General features: G+C 35.4%; 1 protein-coding gene across 2 annotated transcripts; it reads left to right on the top strand.

Moving 5' to 3' along the window:
- Positions 1-1,920: 1,920 nt before the first annotated feature.
- Positions 1,921-15,114, top strand: LOC121411228. Of its 2 annotated transcripts, none has more exons than XM_041603822.1 (7): positions 1,921-2,126; positions 4,857-5,039; positions 6,513-6,640; positions 6,818-7,662; positions 8,651-8,785; positions 9,963-10,125; positions 11,605-15,114. In XM_041603822.1, exons 2-7 carry the CDS (start codon positions 4,876-4,878, stop codon positions 11,763-11,765), a joined length of 1,596 nt encoding a protein of 531 aa, XP_041459756.1. In that variant the 5' UTR covers positions 1,921-2,126; positions 4,857-4,875; the 3' UTR covers positions 11,766-15,114. The 2 variants fall into 2 exon arrangements, with proteins under 2 accessions (XP_041459756.1, XP_041459754.1); XM_041603820.1 differs by having other exon boundaries at positions 4,833-5,039.
- Positions 15,115-16,329: the final 1,215 nt, after the last annotated feature.

Below are 16,329 nucleotides of genomic sequence, written 5' to 3'. Positions count from 1 at the left end.
TTAAATTATTTACTGAAGTATTTCACTTACGAAAAACGTATATAATATTTTGTGGCTATGCCCACAGAACCTCGAGACTTGCACAGGCAGCAAACGGGATCTATATAGTGCAGAGCTTTAAAAGTATATCCCTTAGATATTATAGTGTGAGTAATTAAATTCCACTATTTCGTCTGTTCTTCGTTTGTCTTGCATAAATAAACTTTCCATATTTTCATCTTAAAAAAATAAAAGTCATGATTGAGCTCAAACTTGGCAGGAATAGCTTTGCCCAACAGAAGGCAATCAATACAGTTTACAACATTTACTTTGTTGGTTGGAAAGCTAGTATACATTGATTCAACATGTAGAAAAGACATCAAATTGGAAGCTTATATGAATTCATGGTCTAAACAAGTTGTAATTTCATAAATGAAAAGCTTACAAAATGCCTTCTGAACTCTGTATACCGAAGACGAGCCTCGGTTTATTTTACATTTTCTGCCTCCTTACATGTATTTTCTAGCATTTTATCATTGACCTTATTTAATTATTTGTGGTATAGTTTTAAGAAGTGCTTCGTAAAAATTGATTACCTTATGTTAAAAGAAATATAAATACAATTTCATCCTGGCTGGTCATAAGTTAAGATGGCAACGCGATGAGAGACTTTGAACGTAAACAATAAAAATGATGAGAATCACCTTAAGAAGCATTATATTACTTTGAGGTTGTGCAGAATGACTGGATTATTGAAGATGATTTGAAAATAATACGAGGGAAAAGGTTGATTACCAGAAGATGATGTCGTTTTTTTCTGTAGTTTGTAACAATTTAATGTGCATTTTGGGGAAAAAATGACCAAATTTTATGCATGTTGCCATACGACTAAACAATTCTCGTTTGAAACACACAATGTAAATACACAAATGACAATAAACAGAATGGATTATTCGGAACTTATCGATTACAAGTCTCAGTTTCGTATCATTTAAATTTGACGTTTCGATCACACGATGCAAGCAAGTGAAGAGCCTTTGCCAAATGTATGTTTTGAATGACTGCTTATACGGTGTGTGACTGGAAACCAGCTCCTAAATGAGTCAGTATGTGTCTTTTATTCATGAAGTTACAGTGATTTAAGTGTGCATTTTTCTTCTAAAGGTGCTCTCAAAATACGACTTTTGGACATGATTTTTTGAAAAAGTCCTTGCCGTGGGAGGGGGGTATCCCCCCTCCCACACCCTCCCCCCGCTCGGTCGCTTCGCTCCCTCGCCGCTGGCGCCCCCCCTATTTCAAAATCCTGGATCCGCCCCTGGTACCTTCAGTATATCAAGTAAATCAAGTTCTCATAACATTCTTAATTTTCGATGGATTTTCCTATGTTTTACTTTTACTTTTTTCTGGTATTAATTTATTTTTTTCAGCGAAGTTCAGCTCGGGTGAACTTCCCCTTTAAAGGGTAAAGTGGGTATACTAGTACCTCCATGGACCAATTAAGTCTATATTCAGTGCAAAAGGCCATCGCCGCATAATTCGATTTCGATCCTCCGCGCATACAGTCAACAGATTGAAAAAGACAACAGATTACCCTGGAAATAACAAATGTATGAAATTAAGATAGATTCCATAAGTATTTTGGGGAATATGTCAAATTCTTTGAATTATGCCGGGTTGAATAGTGCCCTTACGGTACGTTCCTTTAACATTTTCGAAAATGAGCAAAATGCGATTTGTTCCAAATTGGATCGATCGCGAACAATCGTAAGGTGTGCGGTGACCTTAATTTTGTCAAAACACGCGATAACACGACACGAACGCAGATAATAAATTGTTGATTTTTTTCCCCCCTGTATTTATATTAGCTGCTGCTTAACTTGTAGCCCGGCGGCCCGGCCCGACGACGCGACCGGTACGGTACGGCGGTACGGTAGTACCGACGCGGTATCATGCAAATTACACATGCAAATATTACGTAGGCGACCAATCACAGTGCAATTGGGGTCTATAGCGCAGACTTCATGAGCGGTTTTTGCGCTGAAACACCCAATCAAATTATCCATGTTATGAACACGCGTGCGTAATTCACAAAGCGATGCGCTTATCAAGTTTAGTTATTGCTATGCTGGTGGTTTGATCACAAGAAGGTGAGATTAACTCCATCGATTCTTTAATTATTCAACTTTCTTTGCCCATTCTAAGTTAGTTAGACTATATTAAACTATTATTTTAGATCTCGATCATGTCGAGCCCTTGCCTTGGTAAATCGCCCTCACTGAGTGACAGATGTGGAAAATAAGGTAACCGTACGGTACCGGTACCGACTTTTTAATCGGACCAGCGCAAAGCCTAAAGGCCAAAGCCCATGGCAATGCAATCGGCTACGCCTACGACAGTACAGTGCAATGTGATGGTGTTTGGTTTGTGTGGGACTCGACACTGTTCCTCGGCCTCGCCTACAGGCCATGCGATACACCGACTCGTAGTCGTAGGGATTTAACTTAGAATAGATAGGGCTAAGGCTAAGCCAATTAAGGATAGACTAGAAAATAGTGGGTCCAGATCTAACGTTAGATGTAGATCTAGAATCTATTCTAGATCTAACTTAGATCTAGAATAGATTCTAGATCTACATCTAACGTTAGATCTAGATTAATATTACTAGGCATAGAGGTCTAGTCTACATAAATAGCTCTGTATTTTCCAGCATCGCGATTGGCCAATAGTCAATACGCTTCACATGACATCCAACTTTCTTGGCTGCACGGCAGTGCAAAAGGTGCACAACGAAAACTGATATTGCACACTCGAGCAAACCAGTGCTGTAGAAGTCCCGGGAGAAGCCACAAAACTGTACTGTAACTTTTTTAAAATTTGTTTCTGTGTTGCTATTTTATAAAACAAATAATGCACTCGCTCTTTCGTGCGTAAAAGTAAAATAAATGCAGAGAAAGCTCGGTTTCTTCAGATGATGCACACTGGGCACTCGCCGCAAGCGGCTCGTGCACAGTGCGGCATCTATCTAAAGAAACCTCGCTTGCTCTTCGTTTCCACTAACGCACTCGGCTGCATGCATATATCATTACGTCATACATGTACCTTGGGCGAAGTTCGTGCAGTGGAGCCTGCACGAACCTTGCCAGACGGGGAACATTGATTTTTGTCTTTATTTCATAAGAATATTGAAAAAGAATTGAACCAAAATAGAGATTATTATTCCGTTTTCGCCTGAAATGCACCAAAACGGGGAAAAATAAAGGGGAAAAACAGTGACTTACTTCGGCTGTCGCGCAACTTCACTCCCCCGTTTAAGTACATAAACATATGGTCATTGAGTCCCCTGTACAAATCGCGCTAGAACTACACACGGTCTCTGTATTTGGTGAGTGGAGCCAACATAGTTCAGCGTAACAACCAACATAACAGAGACCAAAGTTTTTGGTCTAGCATAGTCTAGATCTAGACTTAATTAATCTTGGTCTCCAAACATTCATTAGGTTGGGGGAATTTGGACAGGTGTCTGGACTTTTGACTCGAGTCTGTGTCTGAGACTGGTCAATGAGGCCTTCTCTTTTGACTTTTGTTTTTGGATTTTTTAAACAAAAAATGAAAAGTTTGATCTAGTTTTAACATTACCCAGGACCAAATCTCGTTGAAACCAACTAAGTTTTTTATATAGATCTAGCAGAGCAAACCCAATTGAAGCCAGTTGGCCAACTGGTTTCCATAGGAAAATTGGAACAACTGGTTTCAATTGAAACCAGTTGCCTATAATAGCCATTGTTTCAAGTTAAAACCAATTTTGGGGCAATTGGAACCAGTTGGCAATTGGTTTCATTTGGTCCCAGTTGAAACCGATTCTAGACAACTGCATTTCAATTGGTTCCAGTTGTTCAAAATTCCTAGTATTAAAACCAGTTGAATCCAATTGGAATATTTGAATCGATAAAAGGCCTTTTGAGGGCTAAAAAGTTTGGGGGAAAAAGTCATAATAGGTCGCATGATCAAGGTCAAATGTCTTTTGTTTTGTAATGATCGTAGTATTTTATCATATGAATGGTGTTTTTTGTGAATTTTATAGTAGTTTTCAAAGTCAGCACTGCTGCTATATTGAATTGCGTGATGCAGGTGAGAGTGCCAGAGGTGCTCCACTTGTTTATTTTTGCCTGGCATACTTTTTCTCTGACCCAAGACAAAAAATATTCATGTTGAGACATTAAAAATAACATAAAAAACTTTTGCCATATCAAAATGACAAACAACAACAAAAAATTGACCCATGTATAGCAAGCCCACTCCTACTTCGATGATTATAAATCTTGTTGACTAGATCTATGCATCTCACTCCAAAATACATGAATGAATCATAAAAGCTGATGTTGAGAAGTTAAATTCAGAGTTGTACATGTACACTGGTGTGACAAATTAGATGATTAAAAAAAAAAATCTGAATTTCTTCCTTGCCATTGTCAATTTCATATCCGTAATCTAGATCAAGATGTCTGCACATCCAATGCGTAAAACAGTAAAACAGTAATACTTGGGAAAAAAAGGGAATTGAGCTCTAGATCTAATAAATAAATTATCATTACACCAGTTGACTCTAGTTTAACTGAAAAATAACCAAGAAAGAAAAATTGTCTTTCTTTGTCACTATTTGAGATGTTCCATGTCACTTATAGAAATATATAATATTTGACCAATTAGAATTGATGTAAAAATTGTATTGTCATCATTAAGTTTAATTTTAATTGTCAAACCCTCTTTCCAAAATTTGTTGTTTGAGGCTGCCTGAAAGATTGAAATTTTACAATCACCCACTCTCCCCCACCCCTTTCTATCCACCTCTTAAGAGTTTGCAGAAAATAATTTAACAGCAAGACCGAGACTGCAGTCATGCCAAATGATACCCAAGCATCTGAAGGCCCCTTAGACCGATCCTTTGAGGACTTGGTTACTAAGATCCTTGCCACTGAAGATGACTGTGTGACAAACGACAACCTGGGTGCCCAGATTTCTCTGACACAAGAGCTGCTAGATACCCTTTCAGCTGGAAGCTGGTAATCAATTTTCTGTTTATCAATGATCTGCAAAATGGCACATTCCCCATAGGAGATTTTAGGTTTTTCCTGTGTTAACCAGTACATCATTATAGTATCCTGTGTTTATTTAGTATTCTAGGATGCATTTTTTTCAAACATGGAAATAACCTATTTTAAAGCATACTATGCTTTTTCCAGTGTTTAAAAGATATCGGGTAATCCAGTGTGATACCCGTTTACTATACCTGGGTTGAGTGCAGAACAATGTGTATGAATATCTTGCTTAAGAAAATTAATGCCATAGCCTGGATTCAAACAAAAGGCCTGTTTAATAATAGGGAAGGGTTAAAACCAGACTATGGTACTTTTACACTTTCAAAGGGAAGTTCACTCCCCCCCAGAATAAAAAGTTGATTTACGGTAGGTAAAAAAAGGAGAAAATTATAAAAGTATAAATCAAGTTCAAAGCTGAAACTTGGATGTAAAATAAGAAGTTATGAGCATGACATTTTGCCCTCAAGTATATACAGTATGTGACTCATTTATTACTGAATAAGACTTGATGAATTTTAAAACCCCAGTAAATTATTACACTGAAACTATTGGTTCACATCAATAAATGTGCATCTTATGATACCTCTGTCTTTATTATGCTCCCTCCAAACGAAGTTTCCTGCCAAACAAAGTTTGAAGGGGGTGTATATACATCTGGAAATCAGTATACGGTCGGGTGGGCAGTCGGTCTGTTGCAAATCTTGCGCATTGAACTACTTCCTCAGTTTTTAACCAATTCTCATGAAACTTGGAACACATCTTGGTGTTGGGGTATAGATATTCCAGACACATTTTTTGCTTGTGTCTGTAATTGTGTTGCCATGGTAACAGTATATTATGGCAAATGTATGGTGAAAATCTACTAATCCGAACTACTTTCTCAGTTTTTAAACAATTCTGAAATTTGGCACAAAAATTAGTTCTGAGGGAAAGATGTGCAAAACATATAATTATGTATTTTGTGTGTGTCAGAAATCATGTTGCCATTATATGGCAAATTGATTATAAAGTGAAAATTGTGTGAAAATCTTGCAGTTTGAATTATTACTTCATTAAATTTTTTACCAATTCCCATGAAATTTGGCTCACACATAGGTTTCAAAGTAAAGATGTACGAGACATACATTTTGTGTTGGAAATTGTGTTGCCATGGTAACAGTGTATGCCCAAAATTAGGTAAAAATCTTGTGGTTTGTACCACTTCATCAGTTTTCAACCAATTCTCATGATATTTAGCTCACAAATTGATCTTGTGGTAAAAATAGGTTAAACATATTTTTTCCATGCATTGAAAACTGTTGTCTCGGTAACATCGTATAGTTGGGGTATTAATCACCTTCAGTGATAGTTATAGTTTTTGTATTACCCCCTCTCCCTACTTACTTTGAATTATTTCTGTTATTTAGAGATTTGTCCATTATCTTAATACCTGATTAGTTTTGAAAATGGCATTCCTCCTTGGAAGCAAGCTGCAATCCCTGACATCAGTGGTGTATCATCTGCCCAGCTGATCCAGGAGGCGCTCAATTGGATGCAACAGAACAAGAATGGACAGATGTTGAATGGTAAGTTATTTTTTTCAAAGCTAGCAGATTAATGGCATGTGAGAATGTCCAGCCATTGTATTTTCTCTTCAAAATGGTTTTGATGAAGGCTATTCTAGCGTATTAACTCCACATTCATTCACTCACTTACAATTTTTCTTGTATTTGCTTATCCACTTAAAAAAAATATAATTGCAGCTGAAAGTGAAAACATGTATACAGGTTCTCCACACAGCTCTCTTGCTGGAAGCTACAGTTCTGGAGATGAAATTGGTTGGCCAAATATTCCACTACCCAAGGTTGAGACAGACCTGAATCCTCCCTGCATGAGCCGTAGCAGTCCACAGATTCCACAGCTAGATGCGAAACCAGCTCCATACAACTATGAAAATCAACAGCAGCTCAACAACATGCCACCCTCAAGAGAAGACTTTCCCTTCCAGTTTCCTCCAAATAGAGCCTCTCCTATCAATATGGCTGAAATGATGGGTGTCCAAACAGACCCTCAGTTGCCTTCACCAATGGGTAGGTTCAACAATGGCAACAATCTACGTGGCTCACCTGTCCAGTCACCACCAGTAACCCAACCTCCCATATCCCCAAGTTTCCATTCCCAAGATGATTACCCATCTCAACAGCCAAATTTTCCTCAGCCTTTCCAAAGGCCTCCCTTCAATAATCCCAGAGATTTTGACATGTCTCAATATGCTAGAGCACAGCAGTGGAAAAATCAGCAGGACATGTTTCGCAACATGACAAATCCTAGATTCAAGTACGATGCTCAAATGGCAGCTGGGTTTCCTCGCAACAATTATAATACTCGCTATCCTTATAGCAGCAGACCAAGTCATGTTCCAGGCTGGGTTAAAAGAAACCAATCACTCAACATGAATATGAAGCAGTCAACATCATTTACTGAGAATTATGCTTCCCTGCATCACAGCCCAATGTCACCAACATCACCAATACTGAATGGGGAAGTTGCTGCAGCAATTGAAGACTGCCAGTACCAGTTACAGAATCTGGAAAAGGAAAGGAGAAAGGTGAGACTTTCTGAAAGAAATGAACTTGAAGTTTCTTTGAAAAAAATAAGTCATTAATACAAAGTAGGAAAAAGATTAAAGCACGCATTTCAGTCTTCATTTTGTAGTATGTTCACATCTTATACAGATAGCCGTGTATTTTTTGACAAGCTTGAAATAAGTTATAAAAGGGCCTCTATTTTACCATACTTTGCAAAGAACGGTAGAGTCTTTAATGTTGCCTAAGACACTGAAATGATTTTCAAGTCAGTTTTCAGCTGCTTCATTTACAATGTTCACATCTTATACAGATAGCAGGTTGAGTTTTCAAGCTTGAAACAGGGTAGTGGGGCACTCTGTTTTAAAAGCATCTCCAAAGAACAGGATAAATCCCAAAATGTAGCCTAAGAGTATTAAAGACAATGAAGTATTTTCCAAGGCAGAATTCAGTCTTCAGCTCGTACAATGTTTACATCTTATAAAGATAACAAAATGATTTGTCAATGCTAACCGTATTTACCGATTGAGTGAAGCATTTTGTTATCACAAGCATGGTACTCATTTATTTTTTATTCCTCTTTCCTCTGAAGGTAATTCTGGAGGTGTATTTTTGTGAGGTTACCTTCCTTTAGTTTGTCCCTCGGTCCTGTTTTTGTTCTTACATTACTAATGAACCGCTTGCAGATCATATCATATATATGCATTTAGAGAAATATTGATAAAAAATTGAATTGGGGGAATCAAGGTCTAAGCAAGAGGCAAAGGTCCTTAACCCATTCATTATATCTGAAGATATATCATTCTCATGTAACTAGTAAACCAGTTAAGGTATATCCCATTCAAACCTGGCCCATGTTTATCAGAGCATAGATGATCTGATTAGGCTGATAAACATTAATCCTATAGAATCGGCCATTGAATACCTACAATTTTGTTTGTTGTTCCATTTTATCAGAAAATATTTATTTTCTAGTAATAATCCATAAATATTTTTCTTTTCATTGTATAGACTGAAACTGAACTAGTTAAAATGAATCCAGGGAAGCGCATATCAAGTTCTAATACCATTGCAGTGCCTCCATTACCACCAAATCCATCTGCCTTGGATCAACTTATTGTTGAAGAGTACAGAGAGCACAGCAGGGTGATTATAAACATTACTATTATCATCAAAATTTAACTGCCTTAAACATTCACACAGACATAAATCAACTACGTTTTAACAAGACAGGAAGTTATTATTTTTTTTCCTGAACAACCAACAATCTGCATGTTTCTCCAGAGAACCGTTAAACGGTATTACCTGCATAATTATCCAGAATTCTGGAAACTTCCCTAATAAAAACAGACGCGATGCTGTATATTGATAAACCGTATCGCGCAAAGCATGGTTTCTCATAACCAACCTTTGGGAGCTGGTTATTGCCTTGCTCACGGAATTTGAGTTAATCGGATTATTCGTTTTGTAGAAACAGTGATACATTTATTAAATTCTGGAAAAGATGAATCGTTTTTCAACGATTCTCTGTAGAAACACGCCAAAACATTTTGGGGTTTTTCAAGAGCTAACCGGGGGAGGTGGGGGGAAGAAGGGGTTGATGGGAAGAGAAACAGGGAGGAGAGAGGTGGAGTTTTTGTCTCACCTGAATGGCAGAGTGAGACTATAGGCGCCGTTTTTTCCGACGGCGGCGTCAACACCAAATCTTAACCTAAGGTTAAATTTTTTATAATGACAGCATAACTTAGAAAGAATATGGACCTAGTTCATGAAACTTGGACATAAGATTATTCAAGTATTACGAAACATCCTGCTTGAGTTTCATGTCACATGACCAAGGTCAAAGTTCATTTAGGGTCAATGAACATTGGCCAAATTGGGGTTATCTGTTGAATTACCATCATAAGTCTGTAAGTATATTGGTCTACATGTAGTTCATAAAACTGGGACATAAGAGTCATCGAGTATCACTGAACATCTCATGCGAGTTTCAGGTCACATGACCAATGTCAAAGGTCATTTTAGTTTGTTGAACTTTGGCCATTTTAGAGGTAATTATTAGATTGCTGTCATAACTTTCAAAGTTTATAGATATAGTGTATAAAATGTGGATATAGGGGTAATCAAGAATCACTGACAAGTTTTAGGTCACATGATCAAGGTCAAATATCAATGAATGTAGTATTGTATTATTACAACTGTTTTCAAAGTCAGCACTGCTGCTATATTGAATCGCCAGCCAGAGGCATTCCCCTTGTTTAATCATATTGCACAAAGGTATTTTATGTTCATGTTCTCTGAATTTATATCTTATTTCATACAGATGACTACTCTGTTGAGCAAGATTGGAGGTCTGAATGCCAAGGCCCTTCATCCAAACATTGAGGCTTGCCTAGATACGTGGATGTCAGCCATACAGACTGTTGAAGCACACCGAACAGCTGAAATGTGTCAAACTCTCCATGGAAGGAATATTCAGGATAAAGGTATGGTAGTGTCAAATGCAGTATGCATTTTTCTTGTAATTAACTTTTTATGGAGGGTACAACCTTAATAGTATTAATCATCTGAAAATAATGATGCTAAAGGGAAGCTTGGGGGAAAAAATTGTTTATGGTCAAAGAGTAAAAAATATTTCTACTGGATGACTCAGATTAGATACTCAGATACTGGGATATTCCACAGGTTATGGACGATATTGCATTGATTCAGGATGAATGCAATGGTAACCTGAACAAGTGGAATACATATACGGTATCCTTTGAAGAAAATCCATCCACTCAATGATCATTAGTCAGAAGACAGTGCATTATGGCACAATATTTCACAGAAAGTGGGGAATTTTTTTACTTTTATTGCTGCAAATTCTGCACAAAGTGAGGGAAATCATCGAGGATGAAATACTGGTTATTAATACAATAGTTTCCTTGCGTAGATTAAATAAAGTCCATTATCTACTACCCGCTGAAATATATGCTAATTAATAATAGGCATGCCCAGTGTACAATCATTTCCAATTTTTCTGAGATATTTCAAGATCACTCATGGCTCTGTTGAAGGGGGGGCTCATGCTGCCAGAAAAAAAAGGTTTAGTTTTTGAAATGTCTTCATCAATTAGAAAGGATATTGTCCTAGTCATGAAACTTGAACATAATGGTAAACAAGTATTACTAAATATCTTGCCAGAGTTTGATGTCACATGATTAAGGTCAAAGCTCATATAGGGTCAATGAACTTAGCCCATGTTGGAGGAATCAACATCAAAATCTTAACCAAAGGTTAAATTTTTTTATATGTCATCATAACTTAGAAAATATATAGGCCTAGTTCATGAAACTTAGACATAATGGTTAACAAGTATTACTAAAGACCCCATCTGAGTTTCAGGTCACATGATTAAGGCAAAAGGTCATTTAGGGTCAATGAACTTTGGCCATCTTGGGGGTATTTGTTGATTTCAGATCTGGTTCATGAAACTTGGACAAGAGTATTACTGAACATCTTTTATGAGTTTCAGGTCACATGAACAAGGTCATTTAGGGTCAGTGAACTTAGATTATATTGGGGGAATCAATACAAATTCTTAACCAAGGTTAAGTTTTCTAAATATCATAACTCCGAAAGTATATGGATCTAGTTCATGAAACTTGGACATAAAAGTAATCAAACATCAGTAAACATGCTTCTAAAGTTTCAGGTCACATGACCAAGGTCAATGAACTTTGGCCGTGTTGGTAATTATGTGCGCCAAATTTTCTTAGTGTTGAGTAAACTTCAAGGCAAGAATTGTTCATAAAATTGCTTGTAACTTACAAACAGCTTTATGAAACACCTACCAGGTCTTTAAATTAACTTCAGCTGGGTTGTGGCACTTTCTACCTTCTGTGTGGTTTTAACAAACTCTTTCAAAAAAAAAAAAATCCAGCCATGAGTTCACTTTCATTGATTATTATGTGTTTTTGTAGGAGATGGAAGCATTGTTACAAAGATCAAGAATCTCCATCAGGCCACCAGTGCAGCAAGAACGAAGTTGTGGTGTGCTCTTCAACTCTCCAAAGAAAAACACATCCCTCCCATCAATAAGGAGCTCTTGAATTTCCTCCCAGAAATGGTGAGGCTCATTTAATTCTGTATAGGATTCAAGACCTTATATCATTATCCATTGATGGCATCTGGTTTTAAATGTAGTGTTTTTTTAAACACATTTTGGTATCAAGTCAGATTATATCTATGACCATTCAGTAAAAACTGAAACAAGAAATTTCAAACCTTATCATGATTTTCTCTCTCTCTGTTTCCTAGAAAGTGATTATGTGTTCAATAAGCTGATGTATTTATTGGATTTTTTCTATTCCAATCCCCAGTATTGATGTGTGTTTGAAGTTATAAGAATCTTAGGATTTGTCCCTGTTATGAAATATTTTCTGTTGACTTTAACATTTCAAAATATAATTATGGGAATTATAATGCAATACAAAGTGCTTGATGAAAAACCATAATCATATTCAAGGATAATGTGACCATTACTTTATCTCAAGATTGAGTTTTTTTTTGAGAAACAAATGAATAGCTAAATGAGAGCCCCAAATACTTATGAATAAATATCCTAAGGCTCTTGATTGCATCAATCTTTTTAATCTTAGAAAATGATACGTTCCAGATTACTGATACCCTAGCTTTTGGCTAATTGTTAATTATTTTATATATTTTTGTTAGCATAAATCTAGTTCAGTATGTTCTAAGTTTTGTAAACCCTACAGTAGATTCTTTGCAGTAATGACATGATCATTGTTACATCATTGGTGCATTCTTTAATGATTCAATAAATGAACATTAATAGACATTCTACTTGGAAGAATTTTTTTGAAAATAATGTTCACAAAGTCAACACTGCTGCTATATATATTGAATTTTGTTTAGGTGAGACCGCCAGTGGCATTCCACTTGTTATGGAATATGGTTAAATGTCCCCTATGACCCTATGATAATAACATGTCTCAATATTAACATCAAATTCTACTATGTTTCATTACAAACTAGGGTCAGACCAATCCAATAGGGTATGCGGTGACCTTCAGAGAGAGTTTCATATTCTATAGAGAAAGATATAAACAAGCCATTTAAGGCTTGCAACACTATATTAATGAATGGGGTGCACTTAACAAATTTGGAAGCAATTCATAAGCTATGCAATGATAATTTTGATGTATATTGATAATATTGATTATGCAATATTTCTCATTATGATAAAATAGATATCTGTGCGAGGAAACTGTTTCATCATCTATTTTCAGTAGATAAGGCATGCATCATAAATATCTGATTTTATCCATACAGGTTTATTTGTCTAAATGTTTTAAAATGTATAATGTTGAACTACTTCCATTTATTTAAAAGTAGAGGGGGGGGGGGGCTTTGCAAGTGCAGTATACAGTTAGGGCACATGTACAAAGGATATGAGACTCTAGTTTTAATGCTGACTTTAGCAGGGTTTTTTTTAATTTTCATTTTGATTTTAGCTTGATTTAAATTTTCCTAAATGTGTACCAAGTTATATGCAATTTTCGGCTTTATAAGATATTTTGTTCCTTTCGTAGCCTTTTTTTTTTCTTTTGTAGTCACTCACAGTTTTAATTGTTATGTTTTATTGATGTATTATGCTGTGTGCACAGGACTTGTAGATAATTTTCCGAATTATATTTATATCTGTATTTGATAGTAGTTTCAAATGATATTAATTGATTATGCTTGCAAGGAAATATGATCAACCATTATTCCCTGTTTATTGCGGGTACATGAATTAGTATTTTTTTTATATTTGTAATTATGCAATCAAATGTAGAATAACAATGGTTTAATTGGTTTCATCTTCTACATAATTGAATCAGGAATTATTTTTTTAATAATATCTTAAGATCTGTAACAAATTTTATTTGCCTTGTTACTGAGTATGGTAATGAAAGTATGTTTTTCCAACTTTGTAGATAAACCATGTGACTGCCATGTTCTGAACGTATTTCATTAGAATTCTTTTAATTTGTTTTTTTACTGTCATTCAAGGGATCTTGCCTCTTTTCAAAAGTTGTAAAGGATGTGTTGATATATTTTTGTTTAAAAAGTGTCTTGACTAAAATGACTCACAGTTCAAACCACTTTATTTTGTTCTTATTGGGATGTTGCTTTCCGTAGGCCATGCATGAGGATTTTTCTTTACCTACACTCTTTCATTTCTTGATTATCATAAATCCAAAATACACTTGAACAAGGGCAGCAGCTTTATTGTTTAATATCTGAATGATAAACAATAGTTTGCTATTGATGTATATGAGTTCCAGACTTTTGATACTTTTATACAATTAGAGTTTTTTCTTGTATTATCATATCTAAGAATGTAAATATGTTTAAATTGTACTGATAACATATCTTTGAACAAGAAAAACATTGCTCTTCTGATTATTTGAAAATTGGTCAAAACCAAGAACATGAAAATTGAACCAAGCTTGGAAGAAATAAAATTAAATCACTTATTTATTTTAGGAGAATTTATTTTTGGGAATTACATTAGTTACGTTGTCTTCCAATCATGTAGGAATGGGCAACTCGGGTCATAAAATTTCTCTTCTTATTTAAGGGAACAATCAGCAGGGGTTCTATTAATGAATTTACTTGGATATACATGTAGGGAAGGGGAAATGGTTCAGAATAGATCATGCATTGTCTCAATTAATATAACTTCATATTAACATTGAATGAACTGTTCAAAATTGGTGAATATATACTGGGTTATTGCTTTAAAGCAACTTTATATTTTATGGCAGTGGGTGATTATATTTTATTGAATTTAATTCTGGCTTTGGAAAGTTATATGAAGTAATATCAGTATCATGATCATGACAGTATCTCGCTGTTTCTTTGTAATTCTTTTTTTTTGCAGGTTATTTTCAGAAATATTTAATCAGAATAAAAGAACATCTATATTTTGTATAAGAATCAGCGTATACAACAATGATATCCAAATTATTTCAAAAAAGTTATTTATTGAATGGTTGCTTTGCAAAAAAATAAGGCGCCAACTATAATCTTGACAAATGCATTGTGCATGTGACAACTACGAGTCAAATTGAAAAAGTTGAATTAATGTTATGTGTTGAAAGTATGAAGATAGTTCAAGTTTAATGAAAAAGTATATACAAGTTAATGAAATTAATTGCAATATGTTTAAAAGTTAATGAAAGTTCGTCAAAATGTTGTATAAATGTTTACCTTAATTCACACTTAAAATGAATTGTCTGACAACACTGTTGTACGTCTTAAAGCATTATACATGTACTTGAATTTTGTTAATTGAAAACTGTTCTGTATGGCATTATGCCATTGTGTATAGAAGTTTACTGAGCTGTTGACCTGTTATATGGCAGTTATTCAATTTCATGAGTGCATTTCTTTTCTTCGATTAAAGTATTTCTTTAGCATGTTCAGTACATTGATTTTGAACCCTGTTTTGTGATTGCATTGTTAGTACTTGTTGATTCAGATGTAAGGTTTGCTTAATCTAAACAGGGATTTCATGTCAGTGAGATCACACACCATTCAATAGCATTTTTGCTTCCATGTTGTGATTTAGGATTTTAGGGGACTCGTTTTTTTTTTCTTCATTAGCATTTTTTACACTTAAAACACGTTCCATGCCTAACTGAGAAAAACACTCCTCTTTTCTGTTTTTTTTTTCTTCTCAAGGATGCTGTACCACTCCAATCAATGGCAAAGACCCCCCCCCCCATAGAACAAAATATTAAGGAGGAAAACAACTGAAAATAAAATATTAGAAGGACACACACAAAAACTATTCTGAGAGGAAATTAGGAAGTGTAAGAAGAGAATGAATATATGACAAGTGTGATTTTTTTTAGAGAGAGATGAAGAATTGAAATGCAGGGTGAAAGGAGAAACAAAGTGAATAAAATACAACAAAGCAAGTCATAGGCGGATCCAGGGGGGCCGCCCCCCCCCCATTGGCGGAGCAAAAAAGGAAAGAAAAGGGGGGGGGAGAGGAGAAAAAAGAAGAGGAGGGAGACGAGTAAATGAAATAAGGGTAAGACTTGGAAAATAATTTAAAAGAATGTCACTACAGCCCGCACTACAGTTGTATATAAAATTTTTGCTCGCATTCGCATTGCCTGTTTGGTGATTTTAATATCTTGTTCAATATGGAGTTTAAATATCAAGTTTGGACGTCAATATACAAAACATATTTCACCTCGGAAATCGAACTTTATTTTTTTGTGATTTACAAATTGATTTTAAACAAGTGCTCTTTAAAAATTGTCAGTTTTATGGTTTGAATATTAACATTTTCTGTTCGCGCTGCGCGCTCGCAAATTTTGATTTATCAGGTACTTATTTTTGTCGTGTATTCTATAAAGTTTTCAAAATATCCTTTTTCAGGTCTGATTGTCAAAACGAATCAGCTAGCGCGACATGCTCACATTCTGATTGCCGAGTTATGTATGTCACAATTTTGATTATACAAAAAACTACTTAAAATTCCCTTTTCATGACAGTTTATCAAAAAAATATGTGGCTCGCAATTTGCGCTCAGATTAATAGTTAAACATATATTAACTGATGCATCATATTTATAGTAACAAAAGTGCTTGAAATGTCCAGTTTTCAGGACATAATATCATCAG

Source organism: Lytechinus variegatus, chromosome 3, assembly GCF_018143015.1.
Source record: "Lytechinus variegatus isolate NC3 chromosome 3, Lvar_3.0, whole genome shotgun sequence".
NCBI lineage: Eukaryota > Metazoa > Echinodermata > Echinoidea > Temnopleuroida > Toxopneustidae > Lytechinus > Lytechinus variegatus.
The sequence above is the reverse complement of the archived record's forward strand: the minus strand, read 5'-3'. Positions and strand labels throughout refer to the sequence as shown.

What these genes read in the sequence shown, in the direction of transcription:
- LOC121411228 (XM_041603822.1), top strand. Translation starts at nt 4,876, where the DNA reads ATGCCAAATGATACCCAAGCATCTGAAGGCCCCTTAGACCGATCCTTT. An exon ending in GAATGGACAGATGTTGAATG is followed by an intron (nt 6,641 to 6,817) that starts GTAAGTTATTTT and finishes ATATAATTGCAG; the next exon opens with CTGAAAGTGAAAACATGTAT. An exon ending in AGTACAGAGAGCACAGCAGG is followed by an intron (nt 8,786 to 9,962) that starts GTGATTATAAAC and finishes TATTTCATACAG; the next exon opens with ATGACTACTCTGTTGAGCAA.